The 24361-nt window shown below is 42.4% G+C and overlaps 1 protein-coding gene across 1 annotated transcript; it reads left to right on the forward strand.

Moving 5' to 3' along the window:
* The first annotated feature begins 4271 nt into the window (after positions 1–4271).
* Positions 4272–18186, forward strand: LOC147636778 (aluminum-activated malate transporter 9-like). Its single transcript, XM_086800962.1, has 5 exons — positions 4272–4454; positions 4666–4912; positions 5163–5299; positions 5512–5658; positions 17066–18186. The coding sequence occupies exons 1-5, from the start codon at positions 4272–4274 to the stop codon at positions 17816–17818; spliced, it is 1467 nt and encodes a 488-aa protein (XP_086657088.1). The 3' UTR covers positions 17819–18186.
* Positions 18187–24361: the final 6175 nt, after the last annotated feature.

Below are 24361 nucleotides of genomic sequence, written 5' to 3' on the forward strand. Positions count from 1 at the left end.
CGGAAGTGGAGGCCTAGCAGTGGGTATTCACCTCGACCTTAGTTCCGAACTGAAGGGCTTTCACATAGGACACAACAACCAATGGATTGCAATGTATCTCAACAACTTTACTCTCGTGGGAATCTATGCCCACGGTCCTCAAAAACAAAGGACTGAAACATGGAATGCCCTCCTCAGCCTACAGGCCCCCACCCTCATTCTGGGAGACTTCAACATGGTAGAATCCCTTCAAGACAGGTTCCAAGCCAAGGGGCAGGTCCTATTTGGAAGGGAGAAGCTTGCTTGGGAGAAAGTCAAACGAAAACTCAAGCTACAAGACCTAGGTCAGGAAGGAATTTTCTCATGGCAGAACTACTCATCAGGGGAGCTCAAAAGGAGAGCCAGGCTAGACAGAGCTTATGCCAGCAACGAAATTGTAGCAAATCATAACAGATGTGAGTGTCAGGTAGACTCTTCGACCTGCATTTCTGATCACTATCCCATTATCACCACTATGGATAATCAGGACACCAGGCATAAAGCTGGATGGTTCCACACTGATCCTACCCTCTTTAAATTACCCATGGTCAAGGAAGAGATAGCCCAAATCTGGAAATATTTCTTCTCACTAAGCCTTCCCCCTGCTAAAGCTTGGAACCTCGCCATCAAGTCTACTCAAAACCTCCTCAAGCAAGTAAGGAAGGAAGTTTCAGCCCACCGGTCCAGTAGGCTCAAGAATCTGCAATCTCAGCTTAGGTTACAGGAGCTCTCTCCCAACCCTGAAAAGCTAAACCAAATCAGAGCTCAAATTAAAAGAGAGGAGGAATTAGCCCATCAGCAAGCAAAGCTCTTCACCAGAGACTGGTGGGCAGGCAAAGCTGATAGACCGAGCAAAGAAATGTTCAAGATGCTTAAAGTGAAACAAAGACAAGAACATCTTCCCCTCCTCTGCTTCAAGAATGGTGTCAAGGCCAACAATCATGATGAGAACAAGCAGCTCCTAACTGAATACTACAGGGACATCTTCCTTGAAGCTGGGCCCCCCTCTCAAAGCAAGCTTAAAGCCATGCAGATCATTAAAGAGGTAAGGGAAGCCACTGTTCCGCCTAATCTTGCTAAAGTGCTGGAGCGGGACATCTCTCAAGAAGAAATTAAAAAGGTAATAGCATCTCTCAAGCCTAACAAAAGCCCAGGGGAAGACGGATTGGCTGCTGAATTATACCAAACATTCAGCGAGGTTTTAGTGGACCCCATCCTCCAGGTTTGGCAAGAAGCGGTCAAATATGGAGCTCTACCCTCCCAAGCTAATCAAGGTCTCATCAAGCTCATTCACAAAAAAGGCCCTAAGGAGGAAGTTGGAAACTGGAGACCTCTTACAATGCTTAACAGCGTCTACAAGATCATCGCCAAAGCTCTTGCCAACCGTCTGTCCGAGCACATGGATAGCTGGATAAATAAAGAGCAGAAAGGATTCATCAAGGGCAGATATATACTAGATGCCATCATAGCACTTTGGGAAGGATTTGAATATGCTGAAAAATCTAATCAGGACTTTCTCTTCATGAAGATAGACTTTGAAAAAGCTTACGACAGAATACACTGGGATTTCATCCTCCAATCTCTTAGGGATATGGGTTTGGGACCTCAGTTCACCCACATGGTCAAAACCCTCTTCGGGAATGCCAAAGCCAAGATTATCTACAATGGAGAGCTTTCTGCCCCCTTCCCTCTCCAAAAGAGCATCAGACAAGGCTGCCCTCTTGCCCCCCTCTTATATGCCATAGCCTCAGATGGCCTCAACTGGCTCATCAAGGACAAAATGAAAAAAGGAGAAATAGCTGGAATAAAGCTCCCTAATGGAGATCAGATGTGCACACAGATGTTTGCCGATGATACCAACTGTCTGATAGCCAATGAGGAAGAAAGTATAAAGACCCTCTGGGAATGCCTACAAGTCTATTGCATGGCCTCAGGCTCCTCGATCAACCATTGCAAAACAGGCATCAAATCTCTCTTAGATCCTCCACCTAATTGGCTTATGGAAGCAGGATGCAACCTTATCCATGACGGGGAGATTTTCAGGCTGCTAGGAATTCCCATGGGTTTTAAGGTCACCCTCAAACAAAGATGGCAGTGGGTCATGGATAAGATTGACAATAAGCTTCTGAGATGGAAAAGAAGGCAGCTCACCTTGGCAGGGAGGATCATGATTCTCCAACACTTCATTCTGCCTTACACCATCTTTTTTATCAGCTGCTGGCGCCCACCAGATTCTGACCTAAACAACTTTACCAAGCTGTGTAGGAACTTTCTCTGGGGCGGTGATCCCTGGAACAAGAGCATACCCAAAGTCAAGTGGGACATATGCACCACCCCTAAAGCAAAGGGAGGTCTAGGTATCCAAGACATCAGGATCACTGCCAATAGAATGGCATCTAAATGGATCATAAGAGCTTGTGAAAACCCCTCAGAAGATTGGGCCCAGCTCCTCCTTAAGGATACTCCCAGATTTGTTATCACGGGATTCAATAAATGGAATAGCCTACCCCTCACAACCATAGTCATATCCAAGTTCTCCATCTCCCCCAAGGGCAGCCAACTAGTGTCCTCAATATGGAAAGCTTGGAACAATGTCAAAATGTTCCTTAACCCAGCCCCAAACCTTCGCATTTCTAATGGTGCTCTGGCCGGGGATTCCTGCTGGTGGTCCAGTCTACCCTTCCCCCCCCTTCAACCTGAGGAAGCCCAAATAGCGCTTAACCTTCTCAAGAGAGGCATAGCAACATGGGCAGATCTAAGAGATCAACAACTAGGAACCTGGCTTTCAAGAGCTGATTTAGTGGCAAAGTACGACTGCAGGACCCCGGAGCTGGACCTCGTACAAAGCAGAACCTCGAAGTGGGACCTGCAAGAGACCTGGAAGCTGGACTTCCCTCCTACTTTCAACATCTGTGCTTACCAATGGTCAGGCAGTAAACCTCTCCTCCCCATCCCTAAGTTTTCAAAATCCCCTCCCATCCACCTACCCCTCAACCGTAGATGGCACCTGCAGTGGGACCGCAAAAAATGGTACAACAGCCTCAGGAACCTCTGGAACCCCCTCACTGATCCCAAGAAGTCATGCCTAGCATGGCTCATTGCTTATAGGGCTCTATGGACCCAAAGCAAGGCAGCCAAATTTAATGTGGCCTCTAACCAATGCGCCAGATGTGGTCTCCCAGAAGACGATATTCATATTTTCTTACAGTGTCATCACATTTCACAATCTCTCAAAGAGCTGCAAAACTCAGCATCTAAATGGGGCACAGAGCTATCATGGAAACAGATATTACTGGGAGAAACCATAGGGTGTTCTGACATGCTTTGGAATGTCATTAGAACTGAATATCTATGGCATGCATGGATGCTTAGATTAGCAGCAACGTTCAACAATCCAGATATTAAATGTCCCCCGCTGTCTATCAGTTTAAGTACTACATGCAGCAGATACTGGGTTCAAAGATTACCTTATCTAATCAGCTTAGAGGAAAAGCTAGAAATTAAATGTAACAGGAAAGCATCAGACTTCATCAAACATAAATTGGAAACAATCAAGGAAAAAATCAGGTTAGTCAAGACCAAAGACAAAACGCTGATTGACATAATCTGCATACAACAAAGCTGATCTTCATACAGTTAACAGTCATCAACAGGTTCTCTACAAACCCAAATCGAAACGGATGAATGATTCAGGACTCATTCAATATACAGTACAAATGTTAACCAGTCTCCTGCAAGCCGACAGAAACGAGAAAGGACAGGTCCCGGAAAGTGACCTGCAAGACCACCTTGGCAGTGCCAGCCCAAGCACCGTCCTCAAGGCCCACCTCATCAAGAAGGGCAGACACCAGCGAAGGCCCCTTTGCCCCCTGCAAGAACGGTGGAACACTTCTAAACAGAGCAGCCGAGTCTCAAGCAGCGGGGAGTAGCTGGCACCGTCATCCTCTGCAGGCAATACAAGGGGTATCAAAAGCTAAAACCAAGGCCCGCAAGATGATGCATGACATCAAACCTGAAAAAGCTGCAAGCAACCAGACCTGATTCGAGCCCTCACAAAAGAGAACACCTTAAGAGATTACCATGGTCGGAGGAAGGAGGAGATCACCCAAAAGATTGTCTGGCAGATCGAGCCCCTCTTCCGACTCCCAGAATCTGCAGACGACTCAAGCGAAGGAGATCCTGCAGTACTGATTGGCGACGACGGCATCTGCAATCCAGGCTTGATCTGAGTGGAGGAGCCAGCTCAGCCCGTGATGGAAAGGGCTAAGGAGGAAGAGATAGTGCCCTTGCTAACCCCTCCCCTCGACCAGCCTGTTGGAGCCGGCGTCGGGGCAAGGTTTGAGCATCAAGCGGAAGGAGGATCAACGAGAGAAGATCAGGCTCGGCTCGCCATGCAAAGAGCCCACCCCCCTCACACGCGGCGCACATGCCTTCACGTGCGCCGCGATTGCCAATTGGTCTTGCTTCCTAGGATCCTTTTTGGAATGATTCCACGTGTCAGCCATGCAAATATGGCCTTTGTAAATCCGTTCCTCCCTTTTTCTTAATATAACAGCCCTTTTTTGAAAAAAAAATAGAGTGATGAGGGGCGATTCAACTAGAAGTTGATTTCATGTACTGAGCAGGTGAGTTGTGACCTTCGTAAAGCTCTGGCCTACCATGAAGTCATATGAATACGGCTTCCGAACGTTCCTCATCACGTTCAGCCTCATAACGGTGACCGAGTACCGAGGGGACGACCCTTTAATCACAGCTCTAAAACGTTTTCTGGTGATTCTCTTGGGGGCATCCATTGGCATTGTTGTGAACGTTTTTGTGCTGCCGTGCTGGGCTGGGGAGGACCTTCATCAATGCATTGTAAAGAACTTCTACGGTGTCGCAGACTCCCTTGAAGGTATTAAATGAAGCATCGCCTTTCAACTGCTTTAAAGTTTGAACTTTAACTCATTTAATTGGCCCCCCTAGGCTTAGGCCTTGGCTTTACTTAGCACTAGCACATTACTCTACACACACACACACATATATATATATGTACATGGATGTATAAAACAAACAAACACACATATGCATATAGCTTTAAGTTTTAATACACTTCAAATAGCATATAGTTTTAAGTTTTAATACTACTCAAATACCCTCTGCAGTTTGTGTGAATGAGTATCTTAGAGGCACCACCCTTGCAAGGGTCCCCTCCAAGATCTCCATGGGGCTAGCTGGAGATGACCTTGTCTACAACAGTTACCATTCCACCCTCGTTTCTGCCAGCAGAGAAGAGTCTTTGGTACGAGTCCTTGGTACTCCCCTCCTCCCTTGTAATTCTCTGCTCATTGCCAACATACTTTTTTGGAAAGTCATAATTGTCTTGCCCCAATTTTTTTAAACATTATGTATTTTTTAGATAGTCATAATTGTATTTCTCTAAAAAAAACTCATAATTGTATATCTCTAATATTTGTTTAAACGTCATGTATGGTTGTTCTTGTGATGATGCAGGCTAGCTTTGCCAGTTGGGAGCCCCCACATGGTCGATTCAAGATGATCAAGTATCCATGGCACCTTTATGTGAAAGTTGGTGCGGTGTTGCGGCATTGTGCGTACTCCATAGTGGCCCTACATGGCTGCTTGTGGTCAGCTATACAAGTAAGCCAACATAATCTTGTGTTTCTAGTTGTGATGTTTGCCATGGCATCATGCATTATCATTGTCATTACCTCTTCTCTAGAGTAAATTTTTGGCCCATCCATGCTTTTTTCTACCTTTTTTGTTTTGCTTGGAGAGTTTCATCTTGTGATGCCTTCCATGGAGAGGATTTACAACTAGATCATTTCAGGGCAGTCACAATAAAATAAAGTGCAATTTCCAAGGTTTTGTTGTATATTAGCAATGAGAGTTCTTCCTTTGCCATGCATTTTGCATTAATCATTAAGATTATAAACATAGAAACAAAGTGGCATCATATTGCATCCTAGCATCAATTTGTATATAAAGTAGAGCTATTGCACACACTCAATTGGGTTATAGCTTCCTATCATGGCCAAGATATGTGTAGGTTTTTTATTGCATATTGTCAATGGGCAAGGATGAATTGCCCCTACTCTCTTCCAATCTAGGGAAGGAGGGGAGCAAGTTGGCTCTAGCTAGCAGGCCTGGCAAAACCTTTGACAATTTTTAGCTTTCCCTATTTTGCATAACCCGATGGTGGCCATCCTGTTGAAACCACTAGCACCTAAAAAAAGATTGGATAAGGCCTACTTGGTTGGAAGAGATTCAACCTATCATGGGTGTGTGTGTGTGTGTGTGTGTGAGAGAGAGAGAGAGAGAGAGAGAGAGATGAAGGGGGGGGGTAATTTATCCTATTCAAAGGAGGCCGACCCCGCCCCCTATCAAAGATGTGTGTTTCTTTTGTTGGAGCTCACCAAAGCCACTGAAATCATGGTGTACTTTTGAAAAATTATGTTTCTACTTGGGTGGAAGAGATTCAACCCATCATGGGTGCATTGTGTGTGTGTGTGTGTGTGTGTGTGTGTGTGAGAGAGAGAGAGAGAGAGAGAGAGAGAGAGAGAGAGAGTAATAGTATTAAAATCTATAGAGGCCAAGTATGAAGGCCCATGATAGATTTTTTTTTGGGATGGGGGATTCGATGGGGCTTATTTGTCATATTTGAAGGACGGCCCTAGCCCCCACCAAAGATGCATGTTTCTTTATAGAAACTCAATGGAGCCAGTGAAATCATGGTGTATGTTCGAAAAAGTTGCTTGTCAACTTAGGTGGAAGAAATTCAATCCATCATGTACATATGTGGGTGTGAATCACATAGAGAGAGAGAGAGAGAGGATAATAGTATTAAAATCTATGGAGGACAAGTATGAAGACTTAAGATAGATTGGGGTGGTAAAAGATTTGGGGGGGTAAATTTATACAGCCCCACCCCTACTAGAGATGCATCCTTCTTTCATGAGAGCTCAATGAAGCTCGCAAAATCATGGTGTAAACTATTAGTGTTCGCTTAGCTTGGACTGTGATGCACGAGTTCTGGTTTGGGTTAGGAGTGGTGTTGCTAGTTACTCCATGTTACCTTCAAGCGCCACCACACCTAGTGGTGCGTATAGCCTGGTAGGGATAGGTACAGTCCTTATTGGGCATGCCACACGCTGCATTGGAGTTAGAGCTAAAGAAAAAGGCTTGACACCTAGCCCTCACTCATGCAAAGAATCCGACACAAGTGGATTCACCATCATGCAAAGGACTGAGTGAGACAGCGTGATAGTTTCTCTTTTTAAGAGGGCACCTCAACATTTTCGCTTTCCTATGCTAACACCCTATCTTTTGGTTATGTGGATCCGAATACTATGCAAAGTCTTCAAGAAGCCTGCAGACCTCAAAGCAATAAAGGTATGCCATATAGATGACCCACAAACCCCAACCAACAAGAAGGTGTTTAATGCCAGGGTTTCTCTCCCTATGGACAAAGTCTATCTTGAATTCAAGAAGAAGGCTACTACTTTGGCACCTACTTGTACTTCACGGGGTGCCTACTCTTGGAAGAAGATTTTAAAAGATGGTTTACAACTGCTTTCCGACCCTTGTTCACTTTCACCTCACGGGAAAGGGCTTCTTCTAGGTACTGGTGGAGTCATCAGCCCAGAGGGACACCACTTGAGTGTTGGTCCCTAGCTGCAATGGTAGCCTTGTCCAGCTTGAAGACCGGATACCACTTTTAGGCATGTGCTTAAAAGTGAAAGCCTCGTATGGGTCAACTCCTTAGACCTCGCATACTACCCATAGTGGTTGGTGTCCTTTTAGTAGGGGGTATGTAACCCCGACGGGGCCTGCTATGACAGATTCCACCACATATCCAAGAGATAAAAAAGTAGAGAGAGAAAGAGATAAAACTTTGCACAACACACACTCACTAAGCGGGGAACAGGCTACGCCCCGTTTTAAGAATTTATTTAGGAACAATCCACGAGCTTGCAACCCAAGATCAATACATGAATGAATACAAAAGTAAACAAATATGCTAATGTAGAAATCGAAGTTGATGTCAAGGCATAAGATCCTATTGTAGAGCACACTATAAGGATGGCCCACCATGATCTCTCAGCGGGCTAGTACCAAATCCAACATACCCCAAGCTTCCCGTAGATGATAAAGTATATGATGTTCAGCAGTAGGTTTTTTGCGCAGAATCTGAGTAGAAACAGCACAAGAAGGCTATACAGTAGATGTACGGACCGAATCAAGTCCACAAGGAAGCATGGCAACACGATGGTAGCCTGTCTGCAAAGAACAACCAGTTAGTACATGATGATGATGTAGCAGCACAGTCGCAGTGTATGAGTGGGACCACCCACCGGTTACCCGGCTGCCCAAATTGCAGGTGGTCGTGTGGGACCGCCCACGTTTGTTGTTTTGAATTTATGTATTTTTTAAACTTGAAAAAAAAACAGAGGAGATACTTTTGACGCCCGCGATCGCCACTGAACTTGCGGGTCAACCACGGCTATGAGAGGGCCTGCAAAGATGATTTTAGTATGCTTGCCCCCCTTTATTGATTCTCTGGAAATCCCTACTCAGTTGGGTCAGTTCAAATTGCAATTAGAAAGCCAACGTGATTACACCTCTGCTACTTTATGGGGTTTTTTTGAAGAAGCTAGTAGTGGACACTGCAAACCAAGAGGCTACTAGATGGGTGCCCTACTTGATGGGGTGTCCTGTTCAGGAAGCCAAGCTCAACGAGCAAGAAGACCCCCCCCCCCCCCCCCCCCCCGTCTGCTACAAGCATTAAAGAACTGATGCTTCGACATGGAGTGAGGAAGAGCAATGGACACATCACTGCAAGCAATGCACCCATTACGACAAGAGTGATCATGCCACAGCCCATCAGGTTCTAGTAGGCTCTGCAGTGAGCCTGGTGAGCATAACTGAAGTTCAAGAAGAGGAAACCATGGCAGGGAGTGTGAATCTTGTGAAGAAGCAATTGGAAGAGGGGAAGCTGCCATATATCAATTCCTCAGAGTTATTAGACCAAAATGCCCAAGTTATCACAATGTGCAAGTCCAACCTTGAAAGAACATAATGTCCAATTATGTAGATGTGAATATAGTGAACAAAATGCCCAAATCAGACCATAATCCCCAGCTATTAACAGATGTTAAGACCACCTATTAGACCTTAATGCCCATTGACTATTAATTAGATGTTAAGGCCACCTTAGAAAACCAAGATACAGAACTGTTTAGATGCTAAGACCACCTTAGAAGACCAGGATACAAAACTGTTTAGATGCCAAAATCCATCAAAACATTTCAGATATTACAGTGAGGATAGATATTACAACGAGGATAGATATTACAGCTAGGATATGCTTTGACTTAAGTTTGGATAACAAAGATCATTACAAAAGATAAGCATTCCACAAAAAACATAGGCCATGACTTGCAATTTAAAAGCTACGCTTTTCCATTATGCATTAAAAGACGATGCATGCATGGCACAGGTACATTTAACCACAAAAGGCTTTCACAAATCTGGAATAATCAACACTGGTCCTTTTCTAGCATAAAAAATCAATGCTTCAAAGGATTCTTTTTCAACTTTGGTCCACCAAAATCCCATGGCTTTCTTTGTCAAATCATGCAATGGACTAGCCCCACCACTGTAAGCCACTTGATGAACTTCCTCTGATGAACTTCCTGTAATAACAACATAAGCCAAGGAAACTTCGAACTACATGCACACTAGTTAACTCTGGCCATTCCATAATAGCCTTGACCTTGTCTGGATCCATCTTGACCCCTTTCTTGGACACTATATGGCCCAAATAATGAATTTCTGACAAAAAAACTCACTCTTCTTGCCATTCACAAACAACTTGTGCTTCCACATTTCTAGAAACACAATATCCAATTGCTTTTGATTGACTTCCTCATTTTTAGAATGTACAATAATATCATCAAAGGAAGTAGCAGCAAACTTCTTATGTGGTCAAAAGTTTCTTTCTATCCTTTGGTTAAAGGTAGCCAGGGCATCGGCAAGGCCAAAAGGCAACACAAATACTCATAAAGTCCAAATGTTGTCCTAAATGTGGTCTTGTGAATGTCCTCTGGAACAATCTTGACTTGATGGTAACCACTCTTCAAGTCAACCTCACTAAAGATGGTGGCTCCACCAATTTTTCTAAGATGTCATCAATCCTAGGAATAGGAAACCTGTTCTTCACAGTTATCTTATTAAGAACCCTGTAATCAATGCACATACACCAAGACCTATCCTTTTTCTGAACCAATAAAATTGGAAAACAAAAGGGTGATGAACTAGGTCAAATCAAACCCTTCTTCAATAACTCATTCACATGCTTCATAATCTCCTCATGTTGTTCCTGAGTCACATGATAAGGAGGTCAGTTAGGAGGTGAACTTCCTGGCATGATGTCAATCTAATGATCTTCCGGTCTCTCTGGAGGTAAATCTCCTGGTAGAGAATCTGCAAAACAATCTTCATACTTATTTAGGAAATCTTTCCTTTCATGATCAAGAGTTGGGAGTGATTCCTCACTCTCGAATTCCTTAGGATCCCTGACATAAATCAAGTATGAGGAAACAGATTGATTTATTACTTTAGGAACCTATACATGACTAATGGGAGGAATGGAGTTCCCCTTCAACTCCTACATCAAAAGTTACATTATTGCCTTTAAAAGGAAATCTAATCTTGTTTCCAACCCAATCAATGGTTGGATCAATCTTCTTATGCCAAGGCATACCCAAAATTACATCACAATGTCCAATCTTACCAACAACAAAATTTTCATGATCCACATAATCCCCAATCTGTAAATGAAGCTTTCCTAAGATAGGGGTCAATTCCGTTGACATTCCCTTGAAAGTGGCATATCAATAAATAGGAGCTCAAAACCTTTCTAGAGGAAGTTTCAAAGCTTCCGCCACTCGAGGACGGACATAGTGATGAATAGCACCGTTATCAAAATGAATAAGCAATGGTTGGTTCACCACTTTGCCCCAAACCTTGAAAAGTTGCCTTCTTTAAGGTGGTGTATCATCCTGATGTTGAACGTACTCTGGTAATGCATTGGTTTGAGGTAGGTTAGCTTCTTGTTTTGGCTTGACATGATATTTTACAGCCATGTGTCCCTTCTTTCCACATTGAAAACACTTTGCTTCCTTAATATGTTCTTCAAGATTCTTGTGGGATAATTTCGTTAGAAAGTGTGGAGGTTTGTTCCCACTCCTATCCTTATTCTCTTGATGCTCAGTTCTCGATTGGAATCCATCTTTAAATTCTTCTTTTGAGGTGGATCTTGGTTATCATTCTTTGTCTTGCCCACCATCCAAGGCATGCACAAAGCCTTAGCTTGCAAAGATTTGTCTTAGGCTTCCTCCAAAGTTTTTAGGCCAGCCATATACATTGATTGCATAAGCTTAGGTTGAAGTTCATTCACAAACTTATGCATTTCCATTAGTGGTGGAATAGGGTTAATGAGAAGTAAACTTCAATGAAATAGCTGAAAAGTTGTTAAGATAAGTTGCCACCTTCGCACCAACTCTTTTTGCATGTCTACTTCAAAGGTAGTGAGGTAGAAACTTCTTGTTGAACATAATCATGAAGTCGGTACATGTCTTCGATTCAATTCCTTCTTGTACCATCTTTAGCCACCAATTCAAGGCGGCATCCTTTAAGTGCATGCGAACCATCTGAAGCTTGGACTTTTCGGAGAATTCCTATCCTCCAAAAGCAATGTCAAATTGCTTAACAAAAGATGAATCTTTTTGTGTATCTCGCTTACCACATAGAAAACATTGAACTTGATACTCTTCTCTCCTTGCTTGAAGTTCAATTTGCCAGTTTTTATGAGCTCCTTTTCCTTCCTTATCTTGCTTGTCCCGAAGAGGTTGCATCTGAGAGAGTAGGCCTAGGAATAGCCTCCCTATCTCATCCATGAGTAGAAGACCTAGTGGCTCTAGATCCTTCTGCAATAATGATTCCTTCGGCACAAAGACTTTAGCCAATGGTCTCATGAATAATGTATTGACGACCCTAGTTGCCACCATCATAGCTATTTGCTTCTTGAAATCCTAGATCGGCCTCATAGGTGTTCACTTCATTAGGCCCTTGGTTGCCTTCTACTACTTTAGACATGGCTCTGCCACCCCAAGAAAGATTTCTCAAGAGAAATCCTGCTCTAATACCACTGTAAGCCCAGTAGGGCATGCTATGACATATTCCACCATGTATCCCACCAAGAGATAAAAAAATAGAGAGAGAGAGAGAGAGAGAGAGAGAGAGAGAAGATAATGAGAGGGAAAGAGAAAACCTTCCACACCACACACACTCACTAAGCGGGGAACAACCCACGCCCCCTTTCAAGAATTTATTCAGGAACAATCCGTGGGCTTCCATGCTAGGATCAATACATCAATAATACAAAAGCAAACAAATATGGCGATGTAGAAACCAATGTCAAAGTGGATGTTGAGGCACAAGATCCTGTTTGCCAAGCATACCACAAGGATGGCCCACAAGATCTCTCACCTAGATAGTACCAAATTCAACATACCCCAAGCTTGTAGACCATGTACATAAGTGATACGTGTAGATGATGAAGCATATAATGTTCAGTAGAGGTTTGCCACGCCAAAACCGGAGTAGAAACAACCCAAGAATATTGTACATAAGTGATACGTGTAGATGATGAAGCATATAATGTTCAGCAGAGGTTTGCCACGCCAAAACCGGAGTAGAAACAACCCAAGAATATTGTACAAGGCATAACGACAACCCGTCTACATAGATCAACCAGTCACACATCTCAGGATGATGATGAGGCACATGCAAGGGCATAGTCATCGGCGGAGATGCACAGCAGCTAGGCGGCACAAATAGTAGGTGGTGGTCAATCCTGCCAACACAGAATAGCGGTAGATGGATAATTTCATACAGTCCATTTGATGAGAGTAGTCGTACAATAGTACGTAGCAGTACGGCAGTACGGTCAAAAGGCGGCGAGATGAAAAATCACACTTGGTTGATGATGATGATCAAGAGAGGTTCATTCTAGTTTTATACTTAAGGGGGGATCCAACTTTTTGCTCAAAAACTATCCATGGCAAACTGACTTCTTATATTTTCACAACGAAGTAGAGAAGCACTTGATGGTCTACTAAAAACATGAATTTGGCTACCAAAAGTTAATCTCGAGAAGGGTGAAACTTATTTCTTCATTAACGTTCCCTGAAACCGATCTGGCCATCTTGCTAAGGGCTAGATGGAGATGCATGGAGTAGCATAACAAAAAAAATGGTTATGCCCTTATCTTCAAGGTAAGAAATTCATCCATCACCCTAATTATCTTCTCAGTCAATGCCCCCTCTCATTCCTCTCAAAGAGTGGCTCTCTAGGACCACTTGAGTGTGATCTTAGAGGGGTAGGAGGCTATTATGGTTGGGGACCTTAACATGATAGAGTTGCTTGGAGGATCGCTCCCATCCTAGGTCAGACATGAGCCGAATAGAAATGGATGCTTGCCTAAAAGTTAGTGTTGGTAGATACAAAATAGGTGTGTGGTAGATACTAAACAGATGTGTGAGTTGAGCACTTACACATGGTCCAATAAGTAGATTGGTAGAGACTAGAGGGTGGCTAGTTTTGATCAAGGTATGTTTATAAAGGCGGATGGTGTGGGTGGCACCGCCTTGGGCCATTCACAGCCCAAGGCTACTCTAATCATATGTACCCAATATTCTTTATTTTTCCTTGTGTGACCTTCCACCTCGAGGCTCCAGCCCTCCCCCGTTCAAGTTGAATATCTCTCACCTTGAAGGAGAACTTTGATTCAAGGATTGTGGATGCATGGGGTGCCAAAAAGGCCCATGGTGGGTCTCCCATTGAATGCTAGGATAGATGGTGGGTCTCCAATTGAATGTTGGGGCACATGGTGGGTCTCCCATTGAATGTTGGGACATATGCATATGTTATGCCTCCAATTTATGCAAGAAATTTGGCCAAGAAAAATCCCAAGAGAGGAAGATGTATTGCATGACCTGTAGAGGGCCTGAGGGGGGGAATGTTGGTGTAGATAATACAACAAGAAGGGCCAAACCCCATTATCACTACGCTGGTTAGCAATGTGGACACATACCTGCATGATCGGGCCCAAGTGAAAGAGTATGCACTAAGAGTCCGTGCTGCCTGTATCAATGGCTTTCTAAAGGGAATGCTCCTATCGGCTTCTTTTTTCGATAAGTGAAAGAGAAGTATCAGTAGGAGAGAATCAATAAGCTACATCTGGTGTATAACTTTGTAACAAAAGACGATAGGGAGATTGTTGCATAGTTCACTACACACCTCTTCTTGATTTAGCGGCTCTGCCTCTTTGGTGGACAGTGGATACACTGAGCGGGTGGATAGCTTCCTTGCATGAATCAATAGAAAGGTGGAGAGCCCCTCTATCCCTGTGCTGCTGAGTAGAGCTTTCAGTAGATGAAACTCACATTTTCTACTGGTAAGATGGGTACAGAACAAAACCCCAGGGCCCAACGACTTCCCATTAAATTCTTCTAGCACTTTTGCACCCTACTTAGTCCAGATATGTGCTCCATGATCAACTCTGTGTGCCACATTGGTGAGCTCACCTTGGAAGCCACCAAGGGACACATCAAACTGATCCCAAAGAAAGCAAATCATCACTAGGGTTGGGGAATGGCGCCTTACCATGCTTAACACTTTATGCAAAATATTCATTAAGGCCATTGCACTTTGTATAAAATACATCCCACCAAGAGTGGTGGACCCAAATCAGTTTGGGTTTGTACATGGTAGACATATCTATGAGGACACGCTCATACTCAAGATACAATGTGGGATTGATTATGCTCTTGCCCTTTACAAACCCTACATGCTTCTTAACTTGGATCTAGATAAAGCATACGATAGGGTCAAGTGGGAATTTATGTTGGCAGTTCTCTCAACAGAATGGGTTTTGGAAGTACTTTGATACAGATGGTCATAGCCGAGCTTGGGAATGCAAACTTAGAGGTCATTATTAATGGGGTTGCAGAGCTCGGGAATTCTCACTACAGCGATCGGTCTATCAGGGATATCCTCTTGCACCCCTACTATTCTTGGTGGTAATAGAAACCCTACTTGCAATGTGTGGTATTTCTAAGAACAAGGGCTTCTTAAAGGCCTCCCGTTCCCAAAAACTTACTAAGAGATGACCACTCAAGTTTTTGGTAATGACAATTTAGCTCTATACTTGCTTATTAAGAGTCTATTATAGATGCTTTCTTGCAGGTAGTTGATAATTAACAAGTTCTATCAATTATCTGGGTCTATTAATAGTACTACAAAAGTAGAAACCCTATTGGATCGAGGTGATCATGAACAGACCTTAAATATGGTTTTAAGTGGATTTCCCATGGCGCACCTCTCAGGTTGCTAAGATACCCCTTAGGAACTGATTTAAGCAACAAGCAGAGATTTAATTGGCTTTATTGCCAGCTTCAAGGAAAGATGGCCTACTGGGACAAAAACCTAGCTCTCATTTACAGGGAGGTTGGTGATCCTCAAACATATTTGCACTTCATACACGGTGTTCACATAGCATTCGTATATGCACATTCAACTGCATTGACTGGAATAAAGCAGAGAAGCTATTCATAGACTTCTTATGGGGTAAATCGAAGAAGAGGAGCTGGCATGCAATCTTATGGGATCAAGTCTATGCCCCTAGGCAAATAGGGGGGCCTGGGATATTGGCCTGGCCCTACATGCTAAAGCCCTCACACTTAAGTGGTTGTAGAGGATCGAGGCTACCTCTGAGGAGTAATAACTAGATTCCTTCCTACAACACGCTAAGGGTCTTCTAGGAGAGTGGTTGGGTCTAATAAGGAGACATCGCATAGCCACAAGAGTAAAATGTAAGATTAAAGCATCTCCCTTACTCTATGGTCCGGTCTTTAGGTGGACGGAAATTCTCTCCTCTCTTCAATGGGTCGGACACAAATAGTGGCGTTGGATCCCTTGGGGAAAGTGTCTAGTGGCTATGCAATGCAAATGAGGGAAAGCCTTATGTGCTGCAAATGCGACACGCTCGCAAGTTACACAATCGAGGAGTATGCATGTGGTAGGATCTGTGGGATGATGCACGTATTGCCTAGTGGCGTGATTGGGATGACATCACTTTACAGTATGAGTTGAACCCAACTGTACAGCCGGTAATCCTTCAAGTAGCTGCGCCTCTCCCACCAGCATGGCCCACAACAGCCTCCTTGAATTTCTCAAACTAGCTGGTAAACTGGAGGTCCGTTCATTGACCACGATGAAAGGAGCGGATCTACCAACAAGTCACACCAACTAGGTAGAGCATCTTTCTCAACACTAGGGCACTTAGGATTCGACATAAAATGGTCTCGCCATACCGCTGAAGTGTGAAAGGCCATGCCATGTCTTATGGTCAAACATCTTTTTATGGAGGGAGCTACATCAGAAGCTAGCTACCCGTAATAAGTTAGCTAAATGGACTCGTGATTCTCAGCTTTTCATCTTTCCTAGGCCTGTCCCCACACGCAAACTCTATGGAACGGAGTAAAACGATGGCTTAAGACGGTGGGCATGGAAGACTGCTTTACATGGAAGCATGCTCTTCTAGGGGAAAGTAGAAACCTGAACATGGCCCTCGTGAGCATTTGGCCCTAGATCCACTTCCACATCTTGAACTAGCTGTGGCTTATTTGTAAATCAGATAATGTTTCAACGGTGCCCCATCACCTTCCATCTAGTGTAGCAATTAGATCATTTCTTAGAATCCTCACTATACCTTTTAGTTCGGATATGTTGGATGGTGTAAGCTGGTCTCGTCGGTCGAGGACCAGCTGCAAGCGCTGTCGCCTGGAGAGAGAGAGAGAGAGAGAGAGAGAGAGAGAGAGAGAGGGGCTTTTAAGGCTCTTTTTTTTCTTCTTTTTTCAAATACCAATGCAGAGGTCGGTCCTCCACTGATCATGATGATCGACTTGTGTTTTGGCGGCAGGCACCTGTAGAGGTTCGCAAGCTTTTTGAAAAGGAACTTCGTGAAGTGAGTGTAGAAAGCGCCCTTGTCTTGAGGAAGCTAGGAAGGCAAGTGGAATCCATGCTTAAAGGAGACCCCGCAACAACTTTGCATGGTGTTCAACGTGCGGTTGATCGATTGCAGCAGAGTCTGTACTTACACTCCTATCTGCTTGTCCGGCAAGAAACAGGAATTCTGGAAGACAGTGTGGATAACATGGCTGTCAGTGTGATCCCCGAGATCACAAGGTCGGACGATGATGAGATTTCTGGCAATCCCACGCAAGCTCGGTCAGCTAACGAATTCGGGATTGCTTATCCACATAGGGAGTCCACTGATTCTCCTGCAGGAAGATGTGTCAAGCGGCTGCACACTTGGCCGTCAAGACTTATGGATGCCTTTGATTTCTCAAAGGAATCAATCTTTGAGCAGAGAGTGAGGGTATTGGAGAGCTCAAGTGCCCTCTCTTTTGGAACATTTGCAACATTGTTAATGGAGGTTGCACTCAGGCTTGACTATGTGGTAGAGGCGGTGCAGGAACTGGCTGACCTTGCAAATTTTTCTGTTGTGAAGGATAATATACACAGCGATATCAAAGTTCAAATAGATGGCGACCATCCCCAGGCAGCTGTGGAAAAGGACGACTGCAAACATGTTAGTGGCCAAGGTTTGAGAGGCATCCTAACTTGGTTGGGAAGACCATCATGGGGGACGCATCTACGCCAAGCTGCATGAAGGTGGGTCCCATTATCTGTCAAGCAGCTGTAGCATGGGTTGGGATGCACATCATGGGGGACACATCTATGCCATGTTGAATGAAGGTGGATCATGCTCTCTCTCCCTATCAATGAAGTAGCTGTAGCATATGGTAGAAGGTGGATCATGCTAAGGCTCTCTTTGTCTAGGAAGCCTAATATGGTAGATGCTCCACACAAAGGCACATTGAGCTTGTTTTCTTTCTTCATCTGCTCTCCATGGGTTTGTTGGAGGCTTTCTTCTTGTTGCATTCATATTCATTTAAAAGTTTGGATGAACTTATTATGGCTTAGGAATGGCAAGGCATGACTATTTTGTGTACGTCATCTCAAAGGAGGAGGATTACACCAAGCAGACAGCTCAGGATCTCTGTACAATGTAAGCATTCCTTGCCTTGGATTTCGAAATCAAGTAGAAGGTGCAATATTTTGCATCCAGTAGAAGAACCACACCAAGCTTTAGTAGAGGAAAGAGCCTTTCAAGGCCCTAAGTTGTTACGGTAATTAATTTATTAATTCTTGGGTGACCCAATAAGTGAAAATAATATTTTGGGCTAAGTTGATTGTGAGTGAATCCGATCAACGGTAACACGTGTGAGACATGGCCAAGCTAAGTTGATTATGAGTAAATCTGATCAACGGTAATGTGTGAGACGTGTGGTGTGAGTTTGATTGTGAGTGAATCCGATCAACTCTGTGAACACGTGCGACGTATGTGAAGACATTGTGAGTGAATCCAATTAATTATATGAAGACATTATGAGTGAATCCAATGTAGGAGTGAATTCAATTAATTATGTTGATGCATGGTGTATGTGTGAAGCATGGTAGTGAATCTAGATAATGATTTCCACTTGTTAGTATTACTTTTGAGTGATTCCAAAGTAATTTTGGTCTAACATTATGGACTATGTTTTATTATGAATCATAAGTTCGGGACAACAAAGGTGGACATTGGACGGAATTATCAAGCCATGCACATGTGTGCAAAATAATTAATTTTGTATAGTTTTTCCCATTGTACATATGTTGGGCAAGGTTTATTTTGATGAGATACTTTAAAAGCTTTGGACTATGGTTCAACTTTGTAAAAGCCCAATTTTGGAAAAGCTATGCTATTTATGGCTCCAAGGGCTAAATTTATGAAATATGATTTAAATATCACGTGTGGAAGAGGATCCACACACGTCCACCAGGGGGGGAGATTGTAGCCAGATTGTAGCCAATCTTGTATTCTTTGATTTTTATGCTCTTGAGTTATGCTAGAGTGTTTATGGTTTATTTTCTATATTTATCAATTTGTGGTATATTCAAATCTCCATGTACCAAAGGTCTTGTAATAGTGGTATTAGAGCATGACAAATTCAAGTATTGAATTTGGGTCATGGAGACTTGAAAAAAAAAGATAGAAATTGATTTTTTTCGAAAGGTTATTAACTTGGAGAAAATTTGAAGGCTTTTCTACAAATTCAAAATACTTGCACGGGAAGTGGAGAATTCGCCAAAAAGCTTGCAAAGGGTACTTCAGCAAGGTCAAGCTTAAAAACTAAAGAAGAGACACTAAAGTATGAAAAGTTACAATTTTTATCCAAAGGACAAGAAAATTACAAGTGGTTATTAACCAAAGGGAAAAGAAGAGTGGAAAACCACTCTCCAAATCCACCCTCTTCATGAAAAAGCAATTTTTTTATTTCTTTGGCCTCTTGTGAATTTGTATATATGGATGGAATCAACAAGGTAAGGTGATTGCCCTCAATAGAAAGTTTGCTAAACCATTGAACATGTCAAAGATGTATAATGGACGACATGACACTCTTCTGAAGGTGATTTTTGGTTAAAATTGTAAAACGAAGATAACATAACAAATTTATTTAATTGGGCAAAATTGGGATTAATTGAAGGTAAGGAAGCTTGAAAGCAAACAAATTCTTCTGCAACGATTCAGCAAAACGCAGACTGTGGAGATTTTCTTTTATTTGTCAATTACGCAACACGGGGTGGATTTGTTCTCTCTGCTGGCAGTAGGGCCATCGACACGTTGTTTCATCCAAGCTAAAGCTTTTTTTTGCCAAGATTTAATTTAAGCTTGGGTTAAAGCTTAGTTTTAAAGCTTTTGTCTTTTTAAAGACTTAACACAAAAAACTTACAAAAGCTTTAAAAATAAATCTTTTACTTATCATCAAAGAGAGATTACAACTACAGTTTGTGGGCATCAAAAATCTCAACAAGTGGACAAAGGGGCTTTCTTCTTTGATAAATTTTCTACTCATTTGAAGACTTCTTCAACGAGTTATTATTCAGGTTTATTGTCGACGTCAAGGTGCTATTGGATTAATGTTCATTCAGGTTTATTGTCAATGTGAAGGCGCTATTGGATTATTGTTCATTGGACGACATCGACTTCCACTGCTTCAACAAGCTATCTTTAAAATACACGGGAGTTAGATAAGCTTGTTACTTTTTCTATTTTATTTACGCACTTACATATTAATTTTTTTTGGTTCTTCTATAATGGCAACCTATTCTCTATACCGCGAACCAAAAGAGAAAGTCCATAGCTGGATGAAAGTCAATCAATAGAGTGAAAGTGAACATGTTCCATCCTCATTCTCTTAGCAACACCATTTCTCTAACGACAAACTATGAGAAGAAAAATGGATTTTCTAGGGACACTATAGTGTGGATTCTTACATTCCTCAGTTTCCTCGATCTAACCCTCTTTCCAAACATTTTGAGAAATTTTCACGTAAAGGTGAAATAGCAAGGGACAATGATTCACAAGTGAATGGAAGGAAGATTGAATTAACAAAGAAAACAATAATAGAAATCAAAATGCTAATGCGATTACATGCTAAAGATGTGACAAAGAAGGACATTATACATACGAGTGCCTAAACAAGATAAAGAATTGAGTTGCGGCCATGAACATGATTGAAGACAAAGACAACAATGACCAACCAAATCAAGAGGGTATTCCAAATCATGACTTCTATGACTGGCAAGGTAAGCTTAAAACTCATTCTTATACATTGTTCAATGTGAAAAGAAATTTAGAGTCCATAGGTGACCTTTTTTGCCAAGCAAGGGGTGTTGAGATATCAAGCTCAACTAGTGCTACGGTGGACATTTATGACCCACCTGGGTGACAACTTCCACAGTTATGCCACTGGCATGGTTGGTCAGATTATGATCGATATGCCGCCAGTGGATAACACGTTGTATGGCAACCACTTTGGAGTACTAAAGTTATGGCATAGTTATAGCTCCATCTCAAATAGTCGGGTTCACACTATAGACCGACCATTTTGCATATTGTTATAGGAGAGTGCTTTCCCTTTATGTATGTACTCTTATCTTTTAGCTATATGATTGTAGAGAATAGAAGAACAGAGAAGAAAATTTAACCATCCGTCTCTCTCTTGTGTCTTGCACCCTCTTGTGTGTGTGTGTATGTGTGTGTGTGTGTGCTTGCAAGGAACTCAAGCTCTCTCTCTCTCCCCCATATTCTCTTTATGGTATCACAGCTCTGGTTCATGTGAGAGCTAAGAAGGCAAGCAAGAGGCAAGAACAAGCAAGCAAGGAAGCGGTACATGGGCAAGAGCATCATCATCTCTTTCCCTTCTAAAGTTTTACGGCCAAAATCGTGTTTCGGGCGCGTCTCGGTCTCCGTTCTATCACTACAAGGTATTTTTGACAGTTTCAAGAAGTTCTGGTTGAGAACTGTCTATAGTCAAAATTTGATTATTGCAGTACAGAAGTGTATTTTGGGAGTGCAGACAGTGTTTGCACATGTACTGTTGACATTGGGTGTATGTACATGCACTTTGGTCAAATCTGGTGACCTACAGGTTGTGCTAAAGTAACGTTGCAATAGTAACAAAAGATACTACTGTGTTACAGGTTGCATACAGAAAGTGTCTATATTAAAAGTTTTTTTATTATTACAGGAAAACATTTCTGATGGAATAAATTAGATTGTCAGTGAAAAGTTGGACAAGAACAACTTCATGCCGCCTTGAAGTTTACAATGATCAATTTCCTTACGGGTAAAGGATTTTGGGACTATGTTGAAGGAGACAATGAGGAGCCTCCTGAGTTGTTTGAAGAGAATGCCACTCCAGTAGACATAAAGGCATTCAAGGATTGAAACCAGGATGCAAGAAAAGTCATGTATTGGCTTTCAATTATTGTCACACAGACATGATGATAGAACACATACAGGATGCCAACACTCTAGAAGTTGTGTGGCAGAACTTGGTGCAGATGTTCCAAACCAACACAAATGCAAGAAAATTGCAGCTAAAACAAGACTTGCATACTGTGGAAAAGAAAAGAATATCTATCAATGAGTATGTTTTAAAGATCAAGGATATTTTTTAATCCCTTGGGTCTATCAAAGCCATTCAAGACTTCCATTGCAGTCAGGGAGAATATTCCTAACTTTTAGGACTTTGTGTCTATGTTGATCATAGAAGAAAAGTCTTTAGGTGTGAGGAATCTTCTTCACAAAGCAAGAACATATCAGAATAGGCCTTCTACTCCAATTCAGGTAGAGGAAGAGGTAGAGGTCATGGCCAAGGCCATGGTGGTGGGCCGACAAGAAAATCAAAATTATGGACAACAACAGTCCAATGATTCACAATAGCTTTCATACACAAGTGGAAGAGGTCAGTCTAGAGGCAGGGAGAGCCAAAGAGGCCGAGGTGGTTGGTAAAGAAATCAGAATGCAAATAGCATAGGGTGATATTATTGTGGCAAGCCAAGGCACATGGCAAAGGACTGCTATAAAAAGTAGAATGACATTAAAAGCAAAAAGTTACAGCAAGGCAACTATGCATCATCTAGTAAACATGGAGGTGATGGCAGAAGTGAGCAGCTATTTATGATGCAGCACATATTCAGTTCCATAGCAGGAGATGTGTGAGGATATCAAGATACATGGTATGTGGATTATAGCACCTCTAACCACATGACCAGTCATGTTGAGTGGTTTAGAGACATGTAGAAAATGGAAAAACCAAGTTATGTAGAAAGAGGTGATGATACTATGCATCCCATTATAAAGAACCTGGTCTCTGTTGAATAGATGGTTGAGCAAGGTCTACAAAGTGAGGTTCAATCCTCAAGGATGTTTTGTGGAAGACTTCAAAAATCAGTGTCTCTTGGTTGCAAAGGGTAATAGAAATGGCAGTATGTTTACTTTGGATGTGAACATGTCTGAAGTAAACGCAGCTATGTTTGTGCATGGAACATGTATCATTGTAGATATTGACATATGGCACAAGTGCATTGGTCATGTGAATGTACAGCCTAAAGTCTATGTAGGCCTAAAATATTATTTTTTGCAGGTTTGCCAAAGTTTAAGATTAATGGTATGCACAAAGTATGTGAAGCATGCCAGCTTGGTAAGCAAGCCAAACATGCTTTCCCACATGAAAATCATGTCAGTGCAAGGCCATTAGGAGATGTCATACATTCAAATGTATGGGGACCCAGCCAAGACTGCAACAATTGCAGGTTGCAAGCATTATGTTACATTCATTGATGACCACACTAGGAAAGTGTGGGTTTACTTCATGAAGGAGAAAAGTGATGTGTTTGCTCACTTTCAGATATTTAAAGCCTTGGTCTTGAAGGAAAAAGGCATACAAATAAAATGTCTGAGATCAGATGGTGGGGGAGAATATTTATCCAATGAGTTTAGCGATTTCTTGATGAAGCATGGAATCAAGAGACAATTTACATGCAGGTACACTCTACAATAGAATAGTGTTGCAAAAAGAAAAAATAGGCACATTGCAGAAGTGTCCCGTGCCTTAAGGGATAAAAAGAATTTTTAGGTGTAGAAGCAATAGAAACTATTGTGTACATTATGAATAGGACACCCAATGTAGTTGTTGTGATGCCTAAATAAAAGTTTATAGGAATAAGACCGGATGTGTCTCACTTGAAAATGTTTGGGTGTATTACATATGTGCATGTTCCTGATGAAGTGAGAACAAAGTTGGATCCAAAGACAAAGACATGCATCTTTATTGGTTATGCTATGGATCCAAAAGGTTATAAATGTTATAACCCTACCACTCATGAGATGAGAGTAAGTAGAGATATTGTTTTTGAGGAGATGAGTAGCTGGTACGTACCAGCACTGAAGGCAACAACAGAAGATGCAGATGTAAGAAGTGTTGAAGCACCACATGTAGAGTAGTAATCACAGGTCCTTAGTGGACCTTGAGAGTCCTCTAGCAATGGATCCAATGTTAGCCCATGGTCAGGCAAGTTGAGAACAAATATAGGTATACATGTATCACGCAGAGGGAAGGAAAAGATAGATCAAACTTTTGTGCCTGATCTGTTAGTAGGTCACTCATATGTGGATGTTGAGTCTAGTAGCTCTGAGCAGAACCTTGATGAGAGCTTGGCATTTTATCTATGTTACTCCTAGTGTAAGGAGAACGAGGGCTATTTTGAACTTGGCAGTGATCTAGGTCTACGACGGTTAGGTGCCCTATTGACATGTTAA

Source organism: Cibotium barometz, chromosome 7, assembly GCF_041138505.1.
Source record: "Cibotium barometz isolate CiBa-2024 chromosome 7, ASM4113850v1, whole genome shotgun sequence".
NCBI classification, from domain to species: Eukaryota; Viridiplantae; Streptophyta; class Polypodiopsida; order Cyatheales; family Cibotiaceae; genus Cibotium; species Cibotium barometz.